The sequence below is a fragment of the Puma concolor genome, chromosome B1, assembly GCF_028749965.1.
Source record: "Puma concolor isolate L17-30 chromosome B1, mPumCon1.1.hap2, whole genome shotgun sequence".
Classification (NCBI taxonomy): domain Eukaryota; kingdom Metazoa; phylum Chordata; class Mammalia; order Carnivora; family Felidae; genus Puma; species Puma concolor.
In genome coordinates this window covers 35,192,904-35,209,775 of record NC_141670.1, presented here as the reverse complement: position 1 = coordinate 35,209,775, position 16,872 = coordinate 35,192,904, and the positions used below count along the sequence as shown (strand labels likewise).

General features: G+C 43.0%; 1 protein-coding gene across 6 annotated transcripts in view; it reads left to right on the top strand.

The window, feature by feature from the left end:
• The first annotated feature begins 2,560 nt into the window (after positions 1–2,560).
• The window catches only part of R3HCC1 (R3H domain and coiled-coil containing 1), a 29,879-nt gene continuing 15,567 nt past the window's right edge, over positions 2,561–16,872 (top strand). For 4 of the 6 annotated variants that reach the window (XM_086703452.1, XM_086703451.1, XM_086703448.1 and 1 more), the window contains exons 1-4: positions 13,792–13,968; positions 14,365–14,492; positions 14,912–15,049; positions 15,718–16,312. In XM_086703452.1, coding sequence (XP_086559578.1) covers positions 13,807–13,968; positions 14,365–14,492; positions 14,912–15,049; positions 15,718–16,312 — 1,023 coding nt within the window. In that variant the 5' untranslated portion in view covers positions 13,792–13,806. Of the gene's footprint in view, positions 2,591–4,472; positions 4,494–13,791; positions 13,969–14,364; positions 14,493–14,911; positions 15,050–15,717; positions 16,313–16,872 lie in introns of those variants that run through there. The other 2 variants (XM_086703450.1, XM_086703449.1) reach the window with 2 other exon arrangements.

The following is a 16,872-nucleotide window of genomic DNA, read 5'->3' as shown; positions in this document are numbered from 1 at the left end:
GCTTTCTATGCTTGCAGTTGGAGAAGTGGGTGAGGAAAAATACAATCCTTTTTTTCTGGCCAGTGTGAAGGGACAATGAGGAAAATATCACATGAAATGTGGCAGTCTTCATATTAAATTAGCTGATGGCTCCATCTGTATTTTCACAGAAATGGCTCAAGTGGATTTTATTTTACTGAGTTTCTTTGAATATTTTTTTTTCCTTTCTCAAAGCTGTAAAAAGTAGTGATTTCCCAATTACTCTTCCTTGAGCCTATAAAGGGGTATTAGGGAGTGAATGCAGGGTTGGGTTCCGGGCCTCCCAGGCCCCAACAGGACACATTTACACATTAGAGTCCAGATGTTATGGGCTAAATTGTGTTCACTCAAAATTCATATGTTGAAGGCCTAATCATCAGTACCTCAGAATGTGACTGTATTTGGAGATAGGACCTTTAAAGAAGTGATTTAAGTGATTTAAGGCTGTTAGGGTGGACCCTAATCCAATATGGCTGATGTCCTTATAAAATGAGAAAATCTGGACATACAAAGAAACACCAGGGGGCCCACATGTACAGAGGGACAACCATGTGAAGAAGCAGGGATCTCAGAGGAAACCCGCCCAATCAGCAACTTGATCTTGGATTTCCAGCCTCTGGAACTGTGGAGAACAAAACGTTCTTTGCCGAAGCCACCCAGTCTGAAGTATTTTCTGATGGCAGGCTGAGCAAACTAATATTATTAGGTGGCATTTGTTTGGACTGAGGATTCCACAGAAGGTTAGTCTTGGGAAATTACTAGAATAAGGGACAGATCACAAACTTTGAGACCATTCTTCTGGATTTGAGTCCCGGCTTTGCTGTTCAGTAGCAGATCATTGGTGGGCCATTTACTGACTGCTGGGGGCCCAATTTCATGTCTGTAAAGTGGGGGTGGAAACCACTACTCAGGATTTCAATGGAGATGACGTGGGGTAATGTATGGAAAGTGCCAGGCCAACAGCAGGAGCCTAATAAATGAGGATGCTGAGCCAAAGCATTCTCCACTGCCTTAGCTCATATTAATTAGATCCTGTCCAAGGGGACTACACTGGGGACGGCTGGAAGTCTGTGAATTTTACAACTAAGGGAGGGTGGTTTTTTTTTTTTTTAAATTTTTTTTTTCAACGTTTATTTATTTTTGGGACAGAGAGAGACAGAGCATGAACGGAGGAGGGGCAGAGAGAGAGGGAGACACAGAATCGGAAACAGGCTCCAGGCTCTGAGCCATCAGCCCAGAGCCTGACGCGGGGCTCGAACTCACGGACCGCGAGATCGTGACCTGGCTGAAGTCGGACGCTTAACCGACTGCGCCACCCAGGCGCCCCAAGGGAGGGTGGTTTTAAAAATATATGTTGAGTAAAGTTTTAAAACTTTTGCTAAATTTGCATGTAGTGTTACTTTGAATGATTTGGGAAGATTAAAAAAAATAAGTGTCTCTTCTCTGCTTATAAAAATAGCATATGTTTCTACATATGAAATACACATGTCTATAGATATATTTTAAGAAAATTTGCGTCTTTCAAGATGCAGGAGTCTAAAGAAGAAAACAACTTATAATAAAACCAGTCAGGGACAATCACTGCCCACATTTTAGCATGTTTTCTTTCAATATTTTTTTCTGTTGTCTTTTTTAAATCAAGAACATCAATTTTGTGCCATGTTTTTTCACTGAACTTTTGAACACGGGCACTTCCTATGCTGTTACGAAGTCTTTTTTTTTTTTTTTTTTCTTAAATGTTTATTTATTTATTTTGAGAGAGCATGAACAGGGTAGGGGCAGAAGGAGAAGGGGAGAAAGAATCCCTAGCAGACTCCGCACCATTAGTACAAAGCCCTACATGGGGCTCGAACTCATGAACCATGATATCGTGACCTGAGCCGAAACCAAAATTCGGATGCTCAAACGACTGAGCCCCCCAGGCGCCCCTGTTACAAAGTCATTTTTTTTTAAGTTTATTTATTTACTTATTTTATGAGCAAGAGTGTGCATACACAGAGGAGGGGAGGGGCAGAGAGAGGGAAAAAGAGAGAATCCCAAGCAGGCTCCACAGTCAGCACAGAGCTGGACATGGGTCTCAAACCCACAAACTGCAAGATCATGACCTGAGCTGAAATCAGGAATCGGATGCTTAACTGACTGAGCCACCCAGCCACCCACCCCCCACTCCCAGCCTTTACAAAGTCTTAATATTATGTCTCCCTCCTGTCCTCTAGGTCCTGCAGTGCAAAAGGATCTGATGTGAGGTGGCACTTGAACTAGGGAAAACAGATTTGGGTTTGGGTGAGTGTGCAAACACATGCAGTCAAACCGTGGTAAGGAGTCCCTGGCAGGAGCCTAGAGGCTGAGATGAGGCCAGGCCTTAGCCCCACAGCCCACCAGTGAGACCTGCCTCCCACCCCCCATTCCCCATCTGGGCTCCTGTTACTCTGGCCCTTTAAGAAGGGAGCTGGAATTCTGGCAAGCCTGAGGTGGTCTCCTGGGAACTGAGGGACAACAAATAACTTCAGAGAGATTGGGGCTGGGGTGGGGACCCTCCACACCAGGGATGGCACACATGGAGGCCAATCAGGTAGCACAGGGACTAGGGGGTGGATTTCTCATTCCTTTCTTCCTCTGGCCTCTTTTCCCCAGCTTCCCCCCCTCCCCCCACCTTTCATTGTCCCTCTGCTAGAATTCCCCCTGCCTCTGCTCCAGACGGGTTTCATTTCTGGGGACAGTTCTCGCTTATTAAGAGTTTCTTCATGGATCCTGGATTTTTCGGTAAATAAATACATATTCTGCAAACAATGATAATTGGATCCCACCAAATTTCCAGCCTTTCCACTTTTTTTTCTTTCTTTCCTTGAATTGCTTTTGCTAGTACCTCTGGAAGAAATGGTCAAAAAAGACACTGGTGAATATCACTGGCATGCTCTGAAATGAATGTGGTATCTCTAGTGTTTCCCCATTAAGTTCCATGTGGTATTTTGACTATTTCACTGAGGTCCCTGAGTGAATTTGTATAGAGTTGTCCTTGGTGTGAGTTTGGTAAAGCGTATAGAATGATATTTTGCTCTTTGAATCAGTTTCAATGTTTATAATATAATTGAATCTATCCCATTTGTGGTTTTGCTACAAAAGCTTTGTTTCATGTTATTTCCATCACCTCTTTCTTTCTCTATTTTTAAAGTCCCCCCCCCTTGTATTATATTTTGCTATACAGAGTTTTCTTTATTAACTAATGTCCTCAGCCTCTGCCAGTTGGAAAAAAATTGTACTTATTGACTTTGTCAGTTATACACCCTTCCTCCTTCCTCCACACTTTAAAATGCATTTTGGGAATCCTGTCTTAATCTGTGGTGATTAAAAATGCCTTTTTTTTTTTTTTTTTTTTACATTCTGTAGCCCTCCTTTCAAGAATTATAATATTTGCATACCATTTTCTTGCTGTGATTATTTCATTCAATTGAGTGTTTAAGCAAATTAAATGTTCAATCATGAAGCCTTTTCTCTCATGACATCGCAGTTTGTGAGTCACTTATTTTTGTTCATCTCTTGGTTGTCTGGATTACGTCTTTTAGTAGCTTCCCAGGAAGGGAAAAGCAGAACTTACAACCATCTAGTAAGTTGTAAGTTGTAAAACTAACTCACAAGTACACCATGGACAGTAATGAGATTCTTATCAGTGAACAAAGACAAAAAAGAAAAAGAAAGAAAGAAAAGACAACAACAAAAAGGATTTATATAAGAAAAAGGGAAGAGGGGAAGGGGGAAAAAGGGTGCTAGTCTAGAAAGAATTTTGTTTTTCTAATTAAGGTGATTAGCTGGCAGCTATCCAAGAGACCAGTAGGGCAATCTATTCTGGAATAAATTGACTAGGTCTTCAGAGAAAACAATTTTAGTTATTTGTGGATTTTCCGAAAGTCTTGAGACTTAATCTCTACAGGACACATGACAGACTGTCTATAAACACTGTCTGCCTATGTCTCCACCTTAGACAGGCCAGGACCACTCCATTTCCCTCAGCAGAATTTCTGGGAGAGATAGACCTACAAAGTCATTGCAAGTTTGAAAACATCTCAGGTTGCCATCATGGTTTTTAGAATTTTCTGGTCTTAACATTTGTCCTTTAAACTTTCACAGATATTATTCCATTTTCTTCTGGCATATGAGTTGCTAGGGAGATCTGCAGCTACCTGATTTTTTTCCTTTGTGTTCTACCTAAATCATGATATTTGTCTTTTTTTTATGTCCAGAGAAAATGATTTTATCATGATCTGTATTAGCCATTTGTCTGTCTTCCTATCTATCTATCTATCTATCTACCCATCACCTATTTATTTCTGGAACACAGTAAGTCACTTTAATCTACAGTTTCATGTTTTCCTTTGTTTAAACAAAATATTGTTGCAATTTAAATTTTTGTTCCCATAATTTTGTTTTCTTCCTCAGGTGTCCTAATTATCTATATGTTGGATCTACATACAATGTATGTAAGCTTCTGTATTCATATTTTCCCTAACTGCTTTAATCTTTTCTGTTTTTGCTTTGAATTTCATGTAGTTTTATGTAGTTTTTCTTGAGAGTGGCTTTTTATTCACAAAATATTTATTATAGCTATTTAGCTTTTAAGTTATATTAGTTTATAAAAGTAACACATGTGAATACCTAGTTTTTATTGTTTTAAATTTCAATTTATAAATATTATAATTTTATTTATATATGTACTATATTTTACAGAAAATGAGAGCAACTTTGGTAAAGTTGAAATGACTGACAAATTTCCCTTAAACATTTGGTCCTGGTTTTACTCATATTTATGAAGTTATTATATTTAATCAGCATGTATAAATTTGATATATATGGCTTTTCTTTTTTATTAATTGCAAATTTTTATTGTGCAAGTGGTAGAGTTTCATGCATTTGTAAGACATAATAAAAAGAAATCTCGTGTACTCTTTACCCAGTTTCCCCCAGTGGTAACATCTTGCAAGCTATAGCACAATATCAAAACCAGAAGTAGACATTCATACAATCCTCCAATCTTACTCAGATCTTCTCAGTTCTGCTTATACTCATTTGCATTTGTGTGCATGTCTATTTCATTTTACATAACCTTATTACACGTGTAGGTTCCTGTATCCACCACCACACTCAAGATACAGAACACAAGGATTCTTCCTGTAGCTTTTTTGGTTATACCCACTTCCTCTCCCCTCCATCAATCTCCCCCCACCATACCTCCTGTTTCTAACCCTTTCAACCACTAATCTATTCTCCATCTAAAAAAATTTGTCTTTCCAAAATGGTTATATAAATAGAATACACTGAATAACTTTTTAGGATTGGGTTTTTTCACTAAATTGTTACATGTATGTGTGTAAAGTTGTTTGGTATATTTCTTTATACTTTTGATGTCTATAGGGTCTGTAGTGATATTTCCTGTTTCATTCCTGATGTTGGTAAATTGTGTGTTCTGTTTTTCATGTCATTTTATTGACCTTTTCAAAGAACCAGCTCTTTGGGTTATTGATTTTCTCTATTGTTTTCCTGTTTTCAATTTCATTAATTTCTACTCTTGTTTTATATTTTCTTCCTTTCTACTTTTTCTTTTTTTAAGATTTTCTTCTTTACTTTTTTTTTTTACGTTTGTTTATTTTTGAGAGAGAGAGAGAGAGTGCCAGTGGGGAGGAGCAGAGAGAGAGGGAGACAGAGGATCCAAAGCAGGAGTGAACTCAATGTGGGGCTCAAACTCACGAACTGTGAGATCATGACCTGGGCCGAAGTTGGATGCTCAAATGACAGAGCCACCCTGGTGCCCTTAAGATTTTATTTTTAAGTAATCTCTACACCCAGCATGGGCTCGAATTTACAACCCTGAGACCAAGAGTAACATGCTCTACCAATTGAGCCAGCCAGGTGCCCCACTTTTCTACTTTCTTTGGGTTTATTTTGCTCTTCTTTATCTTTTAACTTGAGAGTGTTCCTTTTTTCTTAAGGTATGCATGTAGTACTATCAATTTCCTTCATAGCACTGCTTACCTGTGTTCTACAAATTTTGATATATTCTTTTCATTTTTATTCCATTCACTGTATTTTTAAATTCCCCTAGGATTTCCTTTTTGATCCTTGGATTATTTAGAAGCATGTTGTTTAGTTTCCAAATAGTTTGAGATTTTCCTGCTATGTTTTTGTTATTTATTTCTACTTTGATTTCATTGTGGTCAGAGAACATATGATGTAAATTATTTTAAATAATTTAAGGTTTGTTGTTGAGGTTTGTTTTATGGTCTAGGATATGGTCTATTTTGGACAATTTTCCATGGATACTTAAAACAGAGGTGTATTCTGCTGTTGTTGGGTAGAGTGTTCTACACATGTTGATTAGATCATGTTTTATTTGTTTTCTTTTCTTTCATTTATTTATTTTTTTAAGTAGGCTCTGTGCCTAACATGGGGTTTGAACTCACAACCCTGGAATCAAGAGTCACATGATCTACCAACTGAGCCAGACAGGCACCCCACATGTTGATTAGATCATGTTGATTAATGGTATTGTTGAGTTATTCTACATTTTTGCTGTTTTTCTGTCTAGTTATTCTATCAGTTGTTAAAGGAGAGATGTCAAAATCTCTGATTGTGGGCTTTGTCATTTCTCCTTTCAGTTCTATGAGTTTTTGCTTTACATATTTTGCAGATTTTTTGTTTTGAACTTACACATACAAGATTGCTGTCTTCTTGGTAAATTGACCCTTTTATCGTTATATAATGTCCCTCTCTGTCTCAAGTAATTTTCTTTGCCCTGAACTCTATCTTATCTGAAATTAATATAGCCACAGCTGCTTTTCTTTGATTAATGTTTGCATTATAGATCTTTTTCCATCCTTTTACTTTCAACCTGCCTATATTTTTATATTTGAAGTAAGCTTCTTGCAGACGGCATATAGTTGAATCATGGTTTTAAATTGACTTTGACAATCTGTCTTTTAATCGGTGTATTTAGAACATTTACATTTAGTATAATTAGTGATATTTTAGGGTCTAGGTCTGCTATTTTATTGTTTGTTTTCTGTTTGTTTTCTTTGTTTTATACTTCTGTTTTCTTTTTCCTGTATTTCTGTAGGTTACTTGAACATATTTTAGAATTCCATTTTGATTTATCTATAGTATGTTTTTAACCTATAGTATTTTTAAATGTCTCTCTATAGCTTTTTTAATGGTTGCTTTGGTATCACATAACTTACTATAGTCTTCTGGTGTTCTCAGTTTACCAATTTGAGTAAAGTATAGACACCTTACCTCCGTTTTTCTTCTTTTAACCTCCTCCATTTATAATAAATTGTTTTAAATATTTCCTCTATGTACATTTAGATCCACTAGTTGGTTATAATTTTTGTTTTAACCGTCAAGCACAATTTAGAAGATTCAAGAAGAGAAGGCAAGTCTGTTGTATTACTTTTATTTTTGCTTACTCTATTCTTTTTTCCTTCTAATGTTCTAAGATTCTTTCTTTTATTGTTTCCTTTTTATTTAGAGAACTTTTTTTAAGCTGTTCTTTTAGGCTAGGTCTCCTGGCAACAAGTTATCTTACTCTTTATCTGAGATTGTCTTGATTTCTTCTTCAAATTTGCTATATCTTCTTGGTAAATTGACCCTTCCCACATTTCCCAGTGGATTTCTTCCCAAGTTTCAGAAGTTTTCAGCCATTGTTTTAACCACTTTTCCCACCTCACCTTATTTCTCTTCTCTTTCTAGGACTCTAATAAAATGAATATAAAATTGTTTTGTTAAAGTCTCACAGATCACTTTGTCTCTATTCATTTTTGTTTTCAGTCTGTTTACTCTCTATTGTTCAGATTGGGTAGTTTCTAGTTTTATTTTGTAGTTCATAGGTTCTTTCCTTTTCTTATTCCATTCTGCTACTGAGCATTTTATTTTGGTTATTGCATTTTTCAATTCTAAAATTTCCTTTTGGTTCTTCTTTACATGTTCTGTGCCTTAGCTGAGACTATTTTTTTTCCCCATTTATTTCAAGTGTGTTCATAATTGCTTGTTGAAGCATTTCTATCATGGCTACTTTAAAATCTTTGTCAGATAATGTGACATTTCTGGCATCTCAGTGTTTGTATCAATTGACTGCCTTTTCTCATTGAGTATGAGATCTTCCTAGTATTTGGTATAAGTATTTCTGATTGAATTCTGGACATCTTGGGTGTTATGTTGTAAGATTCTGGGTCTTAATTATATCTCTGTTTTAGCTGTCTTTTCCTGACACTACTCCAGCAGGGGGATGGGGGGCACTGCCTCTTACTGCCAGGTGGGGGTTAAAATCCAGGTTCCCCACTCACCCTCCTTCACACCTGAGGTGGGGGCCCCTCATTATTGCTGGGTGGGGGGTGGGAGTTCTGGATTCCCAGGAAGCCTCCAGGGATACTTTCCTGTCTGGGAGAGGTAGAAGTGATGAAGTTTTGAGGTGATTGGGTATTCACAGGTTCCAGAGCCAATGGCCAAGAAAGAATTCTTGAAGACGTCTTTGGTGCAAAAAGGTGATTTTATTAAAGCATGGGGACAGGATCCTCGGGTAGCAAGAGCTGCACTGGGGTTGTGAAGAGTGACTGGTTATATCTATACTATGAAGTTGAGGAGGTAAAGGCAAAAGAAAGGCCTCCAGAGTGACTTTGATATGCTAAAGACTCCAAAGATAACTGAGGCCTTGCTATTGTCAAGCTAAGGTTGTTTTCCCCTCTATAAGGCATTAACATTAAGATAGTAGGGAGTTCCTGGAGAAATTTTTCACTCTGCCTGCCTCAAGTGTCTGTCAATGGTCTGCAGGTTATAAGGAGATTTACTTTTACCTGCCATTTCCTTCTTGTCTTTTTTCCCCATATCACTATGGAAGGGTGATGCTGGGGCTCCAGGGAACTAAGTCTATAGGTTTCTGGAGATTAGGCTATTGATAGGATTGCCTTTTTCTTGTAATTTACTAAGATATTTATAAACTGATAGAGACCCATGTCCTATATGATTGTGATCTCTATCAGTAGGCCATTTGTTTTCTTACTTTTCCTTTGTCCTTGGGCAGCCAGGAGTGCCTGAGGAATATCACACGAATCCAACCTGTGGGGGTTTGTGCTAGCTTGTATTTTGCCCTCAGTCTGCCTCAAGCTCCCTCATCAGAAGTGCCTTGCTGCTCCCTACATGGCTTCCACTGACACGGGGGGGGGGGGGGGGGGGGGGAGTGGCCTCTTGATTTCTGCATCCTGATGAAAGTCCTACTGTCCGTGAGGCCTCCTATGATAGCACGCCAGTGAGGAGGGTGAGGAGGAAGGTGACTTTTTACTGCTGGGTAGGGGTGGAAGTTAGGCTCTCTAGTGGTCTCTACTGATACGGCAGGAAGCTGTCAGGGCTCATCACCACCTGGAAGGCACGAAAGTCCCAATTCTCTACTGAGCCTTCTCTGACATTATCTTGGTGGGAAGGTTGTGGCACTTTATTACAAGACAGTGCAAGTGACAATTTAAGTTACTATTTGGCTTTTGCTGGTTTGAGTGAGGAGAGTGTTTCGCTGGGGTAGAACAGTTATTGTCTCAAAGTATTCTTTCTTGCTAGCTTGCCCCTTTAAGTAGATAGGAAAAAAAAGGCTTTTGTCCGGTTTTTGTTTTGTATTGTTTTGTTTGTGTCTTTTGATGTTCCTGGGTTGCTGGCTTCTTTAAGCTCCGGGTCTGGGAATGTGAGGCATAAAATAAAACAAAAACAAAAACAAAAACCAGGAAATTTACCACTTTGTTTTTCCTTGAATCCTGAAGTCCCTCGCTGGTCTGCTTTCTTCTCTCTACCTTTTAGTCTCCTTATACTTGTTTTTTTTTTTTTTTTTAATTTTTTTTTTTTCAACGTTTATTTATTTTTGGGACAGAGAGAGACAGAGCATGAACGGGGGAGGGGCAGAGAGAGAGGGAGACACAGAATCGGAAACAGGCTCCAGGCTCTGAGCCATCAGCCCAGAGCCCGACTCGGGGCTCGAACTCACGGACCGCGAGATCGTGACCTGGCTGAAGTCGGACGCTTAACCGACTGCGCCACCCAGGCGCCCCACCTTATACTTGTTTTATATACAGTGTTCAGGGTTTTTAGTTGTATTTAGTGGAAGGAATAGGGAAAAGTATGTTTACTCTATATTCCATAATTCCTAACTTAAAAAAAAAAGTATATTTGTTTTGAGAGAGAGAGAGAGAAAGTGGGGGAGGGACAGAGAGAGAAGGAGAGAGAGAATCCTAAGCAGGCTCCAGGCTGTCAGCACAGAGCCCCACAGGGGCTCTAACTCTTAAACCATGAGATCATGATCTGAGCCAAAATCAAAAGTCAGATGCTTAACCAACTGAGTCACCTAGATGCCCCTCCATAAGTCCCAACTTTTTTTTAAGCATATCAAATGAATGACCTTGTGGGGTATAAAGCAAAATGTTTCTCTGTGTTGTAAACAACTCTTGATCTTAAAGTATTGCAAATCCAGCTGTCTTTAATATTATGATACTGTTTACCAACGTAGTCAAATACTCTTACTGATGTGATGTGGGCCAGGAGGGAACTGTCAAGAAAGAATTCTTGAGACGTTTTCAGTGTAAAAAGATGTTTTTATTAAAGCATGGCGTCAGGACCTGTGGGCAGGAAGAGCTGTACTGGGATTGTAAGGAGCTATTGATTATAAATTTTTAAGTTCATGGTAGTGGGGATAAAGACAAATGAAGTTTCCAAAAGGATTTTCACATGCCAAAGAAGGCTTACAGGATCCTGGAGGCCCAGCTATTGTCCAGCTAAAGTTGCTTTTTGCGTCTAGCAAAGCATTAACATTAAGGCAGTTGTGAGTTCTTTGAGGAAGTCCTCTCTGCCAGTCTCAAGTATTTATCAATGGGCTGCATGTTTTAGGGAAGTTTAATTTTATCTACATTTCTTTTGCCTTTGTTCTCCTCATCTTTACATCTACCCATTTAAAATTGTAAGTCTGACCGACACCATATGTTTTCACTCATATGTGGATCTTGAGAAACTTAACAGAAGACCATAGGGGAGGGGAAGGGGAAAAAATTTTTCAGAGAGGGAGGGAGGTAAACCATGAGACTCTTAAGGACTGAGAACAAACTAAGGATAGATGGGGGGGGAGGTGGGGGAGACGGGAAAGCAGGTGGTGGGCAGGGAGGAGGGCACTTGTTGGGATGAGCACTCGGTGTTGTATGGAAACCAATTTGACAATAAATTATATTTAAAAAAATAAAATGGTAAGTCTGAGATCCATTTCACTTTTTAAATTGGAATCACCACCTAATGTGTTAGATTCTCTAATATGCCAAACGATGCAAACATTACAAGGACTTTTGATAACAATAATAAACTTGATATTCTTTTTTAAAGTTTATTTATTTATTTTGAGAGAGAGAGAGAGAGAGAGAGAGAGAGTAAGCAGGGGAGGGGCAGAGAGAGAGGGAGAATCTCAAGCAGGCTCCATTCTTCCAGCAAAGAGCCTGATGTGGGGCTCGAACCCACAAACCATGAGAACATGGCCTGTGCCGAAACCAAGAGTCGATGCTTAACCGACTAAGCCGCCCAGGTGCCCCATAAACTTGATATTCTTACATTTAAACTTAAGCACAAAGAGAACACTATGGCAGCAAGGGACTCCAGGTCCATCTTTTCAGGGGGGACTGTTTGTAACCCGTGTCCCCCTGCATTCAATTCTTTCATAATCTGTCAGTCATACCTCTTGTTGGGGTAAAATTCTCTAGCACGTATTAGCATGTTTCTCCAGCTGATCAGATTCATCTAATTTATTTACTTCCTGATTTTTGCATCTGGCCACTGGCCATCGGGACAATTTTAATGACATTCTAGAGATGGAGAATCTTAATCCTGTGGTGTTTAGGAGCATGCGTGTGGCAGTCAGGCTAGATCTAGGTTTGAGTGAGTTCCAACTCTGCACTTAGTAGTTGGGTGTCCTTGGCTAAACCTCGGCTTATTTTTCTACAATAGGGTAACAATCTCCATCTGAAAGGGCTGCTGTAAGGATTTAACGAGCGCAGTTTTTATGCACTCATTAAACAGTAAATAGTAATCTTCTTTTCCACAAGCATTTACTCAACATCACTGCTTAGTTGGCTCTAGTTTTTGCCGCTCCTGTAATGAACATGATTGCCTCTTTCACATCTTTCCGTGGCTCTGACAGTTCTCTTTCATCTCAGCCTGTTGGTTTATCCATTGTGACAGGGAAATCAGGCTTTCTTTGAATTCCTTGGGAATGTGAAGCAGTTATTAACTGCAATTTTATTCTCTTTTCTCAAGATGATCTTCCAATGTACTCTTACCCTCCACGCTCTTTTTCCTACTATGTTCTTTTCTTTTTTTTTTTTCCTGTAGAAATTCTGTGTATCTTTTGTGCTGCTTTTTGTTCTGTTTACTCCCTTCTGAGTAATAGAGACCATTTTATCCTTATCTGATATTGTCCCAAAATAGCGTCGGTGGATGCATTTTGATTCTCCTCCACATTTATCTGGGCATCCCTTCAAAACCTCCACCCATGGTGGAGGCCCGCATGCTGACACCTTTTTTTCTGTTCACCCTCTGAGCTGTCCGAAGAAGGTATGGTAGAAAGGGTTCAGGGTCAGTCCTTCTTCTACAAGCTTTGTTTTTACGGTCTCTGAATGTGTTGAACATCTGTACTGTGGACCCTCTAAAGAGGTGGAGGCATGGCTTGTTTCCTGGGTTTTGATTTGTCCCTCTATTTGGGGGGAGAGACAGCCACTTTGTTGAGAAAGTTGGGTCTTTGTTTCCTGAGTCCCCAGGAATATTTCTCCCAGGTCAGATCTGGTCTGCGGCTGTGGCTGAGTGGGCTTGCCTTCCAGCCTTCCAAGGGCCAAAGAAGCCTGGTCGGAGAAACAGTGCCATCTTGTGGCCACTCAGCATTCTCTGCAGGCCTGCTCCCACTTCATTTAAGCCTGTGTGGGGTGTGGGTGGGGCCTGTAGGGTCAGAAACCAAATGGATGTCTCTTGTTCTTCCTGCCACCCTCCTATCCTCTGCTTCCTCAGAGGCTGGACGTCCCTTCAGGCTGGAGGTAGGCGACGTGCCTGGCCTTCAGAGGCTCCTCGCTACCATGCCCAGAAAGGGGACTCAAGACTTGGCTCCCTTGAGTTCTCCCTGTACTGGGTTTTGTCTTTCTCCTAGGTCTTTTTTATTCTTCAAACTATTTAGAAAGATAGTTTTTGTAAATGTGATATAATAGCACCATCTTTTAAAGCAATACTCTGAGAAAAGTGAGAAAGCAAAATGCATCTTAATTTCCCCCATTTTTCAGTTCCCAGGCCCCTTCTCCAAGCCCATCTTATTTAAAAAAACATTTTTTTTTTAAACAACCAGCCCACCTTTTGAGGTATACTGTCCCCATGACCTTGCCCATATCCTACCGCAGGGTACATTCAGACTGTCCCTTCTCTGTATTAAAAACTGGGTCTTACCTGTTGTTAGCTCAGGGCTCTGCTTTGCTCTGAGCTTCTGGATTCAGGATGATCAGGGGCTTCCATTTCAGCACTTTCAGGAAACAGGAGGATTTTGATTCTGTTCTCTTAGATTATAGACCCAGGAGCAGTCTGATGGCAAGAATTTCAAGCCCCAATTAAGGTTACTAATTGGAGTTATTCCTTGTTAGGTCCCTAGGGAGGGGAGCAAGGAGCCGGACAATCTAGCTCATAGGAAACTGGCACATAGGAACCACTCAAAAGTCTTTGCTGAACTTAATTAATCCTAGGAGACAGTGTGCTCTCATGGGCAAAAAAAAACTCCACGACACGCCCCTCTGCCATTTCTGCGATGCCTCCCCCGGGCCGCGCGGTGGCGCTGTGACTCCTCGGAGGCCCGGTGGTGCTTGGGCGCTCCGGGGGCTCGGGCTTCCGGGGGCCCTCAGAACGGCGGTGACCCGCGGGGTGGTGAGCGCGGCTTGCGGGCTTAGGGGCGGGCAGTCACCCCGGGCTGGCACCGCGCCTTTAGGGCCTCTCGCTCGTGGCCTGGGGAGGGCCGGCCGCGCCCGCCGAGCAGGCCCGAGCGGCGCCGCGCATGTCAGCGGGCGTGAGAGCGGCGGGCCCGCCCCAGGCAGAGGGAGCGCGGCGTGGGGCTCCTTGTGCAGGGGTGCGCGTCCCCGCAGGGCCAGGAGACTCCTCCCTGGGCACGTCCTTCCCCGCCTCGGAGCCTGGCTCCTCCTCACTTGGAAGAGAGACCTTGGTCGCGGTGGCCTCTACGACCTTTTCGGCGGCAGCGACGCTGCGGGGTTGTGGGTGGGCCCGGGGTCTGTGATCTGATCCTGCCGCGTCCGTCTGCCTCCCCAGGCTCTCCCACCTGTCACCCTGGCCCTTCTTTGCTTGGACGGCGTCTTCCTCTCCTCCGCCGAGAATGACTTTGTGCACCGCATCCAGGAGGAGCTGGACCGCTTTCTGCTGCAGAAGCAGCTGTCAAAGTAAGCCGGAGTGGGTGGTGGGGGGTGCGGGCTGCCAGTGCAGGGAGGGCAGGTTCGTCCAGAGCCACCTGGGCCCCCTTCCCAGGTAGTTGGTTCCTACCTGCCTCTGATTTTCGCCTTTGGGTTTAATAACCTGCTCGCTAGCTTCTCCCAGCCACATTTTTCCTGTGTAATTCTGAGCCTCACCCAGAGATTTGAAGGGCTCCAGCACAGGAATGGAATAGGACCACTAAGTTCCCGTGATAACCTCTATGCCCATGTCCTTTGCAGGCGGCCAGGGACGCAAGGGGGCAGAGGGAGCCGAGGGTCTAGCCTACCGTAAACTGGGCATGGACCTGGGCTGGGGAGTGGGGGTCAGGCCTTAGGGGGAGGCCAGCACCCAGAGCCCCTGCTCAGCACTCATTCCCTTCCCTTCCCAGGGTACTTCTTTTCCCCCCACTCTCCAGTCGCCTCCGGTACCTGATCCACAGGACAGCAGAGAATTTTGATCTTCTGAGCAGCTTCTCTGTTGGGGAGGGCTGGAGGAGAAGGACAGTCATCTGTCACTTGGATATCAGGTGTGTATCATAGCGCTGTGGAGGGCCCTCAGAGTTCCTTGTGGGTGGGTGGGTGAGGTGGACAGGAGCCAGAGCCAGCAGGCCCCCAGGCTGCTGCCTCTGGCCCCACCTCAGCTGCTTAAAGACAGTGCTGCCTTTTGCCTCAGCAGTGCACTAAGTGTGCATTGTTTGTGGAATTCATTTGGCAAAATCAGCTATCCACTTGGGCCGAAAGAGAGAAAAATAGAACAGTTTAAGCGGTGAGAGTGTTTGCCTCGAGAGGCCGTGGCACGAGGGAAGCACATTCGAGCCTCACACGTCTCTGTTACCATGTGCGTCTCTCAGGGTCTTATCACAGTGACTGTGATCCTGGTGTTTAAAGTTACATATTTTTCTAGTGACAAAGTTCCTAAATGTAAGTACTTATCTCATCTAGTGTATAACCGAAGATTCAGCTGTCTCTAATAGTTTATAATACTAGAGGGAGAGCTGGTTGCTTTGGGCTTCTTCAAAGTTGGCATTCAACCTCCACTACATTGCCTTCCTATGGCATTTTCAGGGGTCATTTTGGCTTGGGTTTTGGCCTAATGCTGACCTGAGAGCCTCATGCCTGAATGGTAGGTAGCTGCAGTAAACCATTTTCCTTGGGGCCTAACCACGGCTCTGATCCCCTCCTGCTCCTGCTCCAGGTTACCCAGTTCAGATGGACTCTCTGGCCCCTGCCACCCTCCTGCCTCCCAGCCTAGCAAGCACCGAGGACCTCGGCCCACCTCGAACCAAGGAGCACCTGCTGGTCCTCGGGGGGCGCGGGCTGGCCGGTGGCATCGTGGACGCAAACCAGACCAGGCTTTGTATGTGCCCCGAGTACTGCGCAGGCAAGAAGAATGGGTACCACCCTCTACCCAAGGGCTCAAGGGAGATGCTCCAGCTGGTGGGCTCCTGGAAGAGCCTGGAAATGTTGGTGCTGAGGATCTCAACTCTGATCAGGACCTCCCTGTGTTGACCACTCAGGCACCTGAGGACCTAGAGGGCCCAGACCAACGCTGTGACAATGAACAGCTACTGGACCTAGTTGGCATTGAGTCCCCACAGCCCGAGAGCCACTCAGGGACAGGACATGGGTTGGAGATGGCCACACAACTTGGGTCCGGTCTGAGGCTGGACTCAGAAGAGGCGAATGGGAGTGAGGTGGAGAAGAGCCTGGCAGAGGAGGAAGAAGCAGAGTTGGAAGAGTTGGGGCTTGGCAGCTGCTCCGAGGATGATTACAGTGAGCTGCTACAGGAGGTGATGAGGCTCTTAAACCCAGAAAAGGGAGGGCGGAAGTGAGGTGGGTGTGGTCGAGGGTGGATGGGCACCAAGGGTCCTGGTGAGGAGAGGGTGGGGTTTGTGCTGCCTGAGCAGGGCTGGGTGCTGGGTTTTAGGTGTCCCTTAGGAGACGTAGTGGGGAGCACTGGGCCTTGCACGAAGGAGTTGGGACTGACACGGTGGGAGGATCGAGGCTCAGGATATGGGGTCGGGTATGTAACCACGTAGGAGCTGTCTGACAAGCTCTTCTACCAGCAAGTCATTTTGTTTTTCTAAATCTCAGTGCCCTCATCTGAGAAACGAGTAATGATACATGCTTCACAAGGTAGCAGATAGGATATGTGTGGAATTGCTTCCTAAAGGACTACAGACCTTGGTCATAAGAATGATCTTTCGCCTGAAGCTTTGTTTTACAAATTTCATTTCCTTGGAACTGTGTGTCTGCCCCTGAGACTGGCTATCGTGTTCAGTTGGGAGGGTAGCCATCTTTTATTACTATATTATAGATGAAGGGTAGAGACCAGAAAGACTTGCTTAAT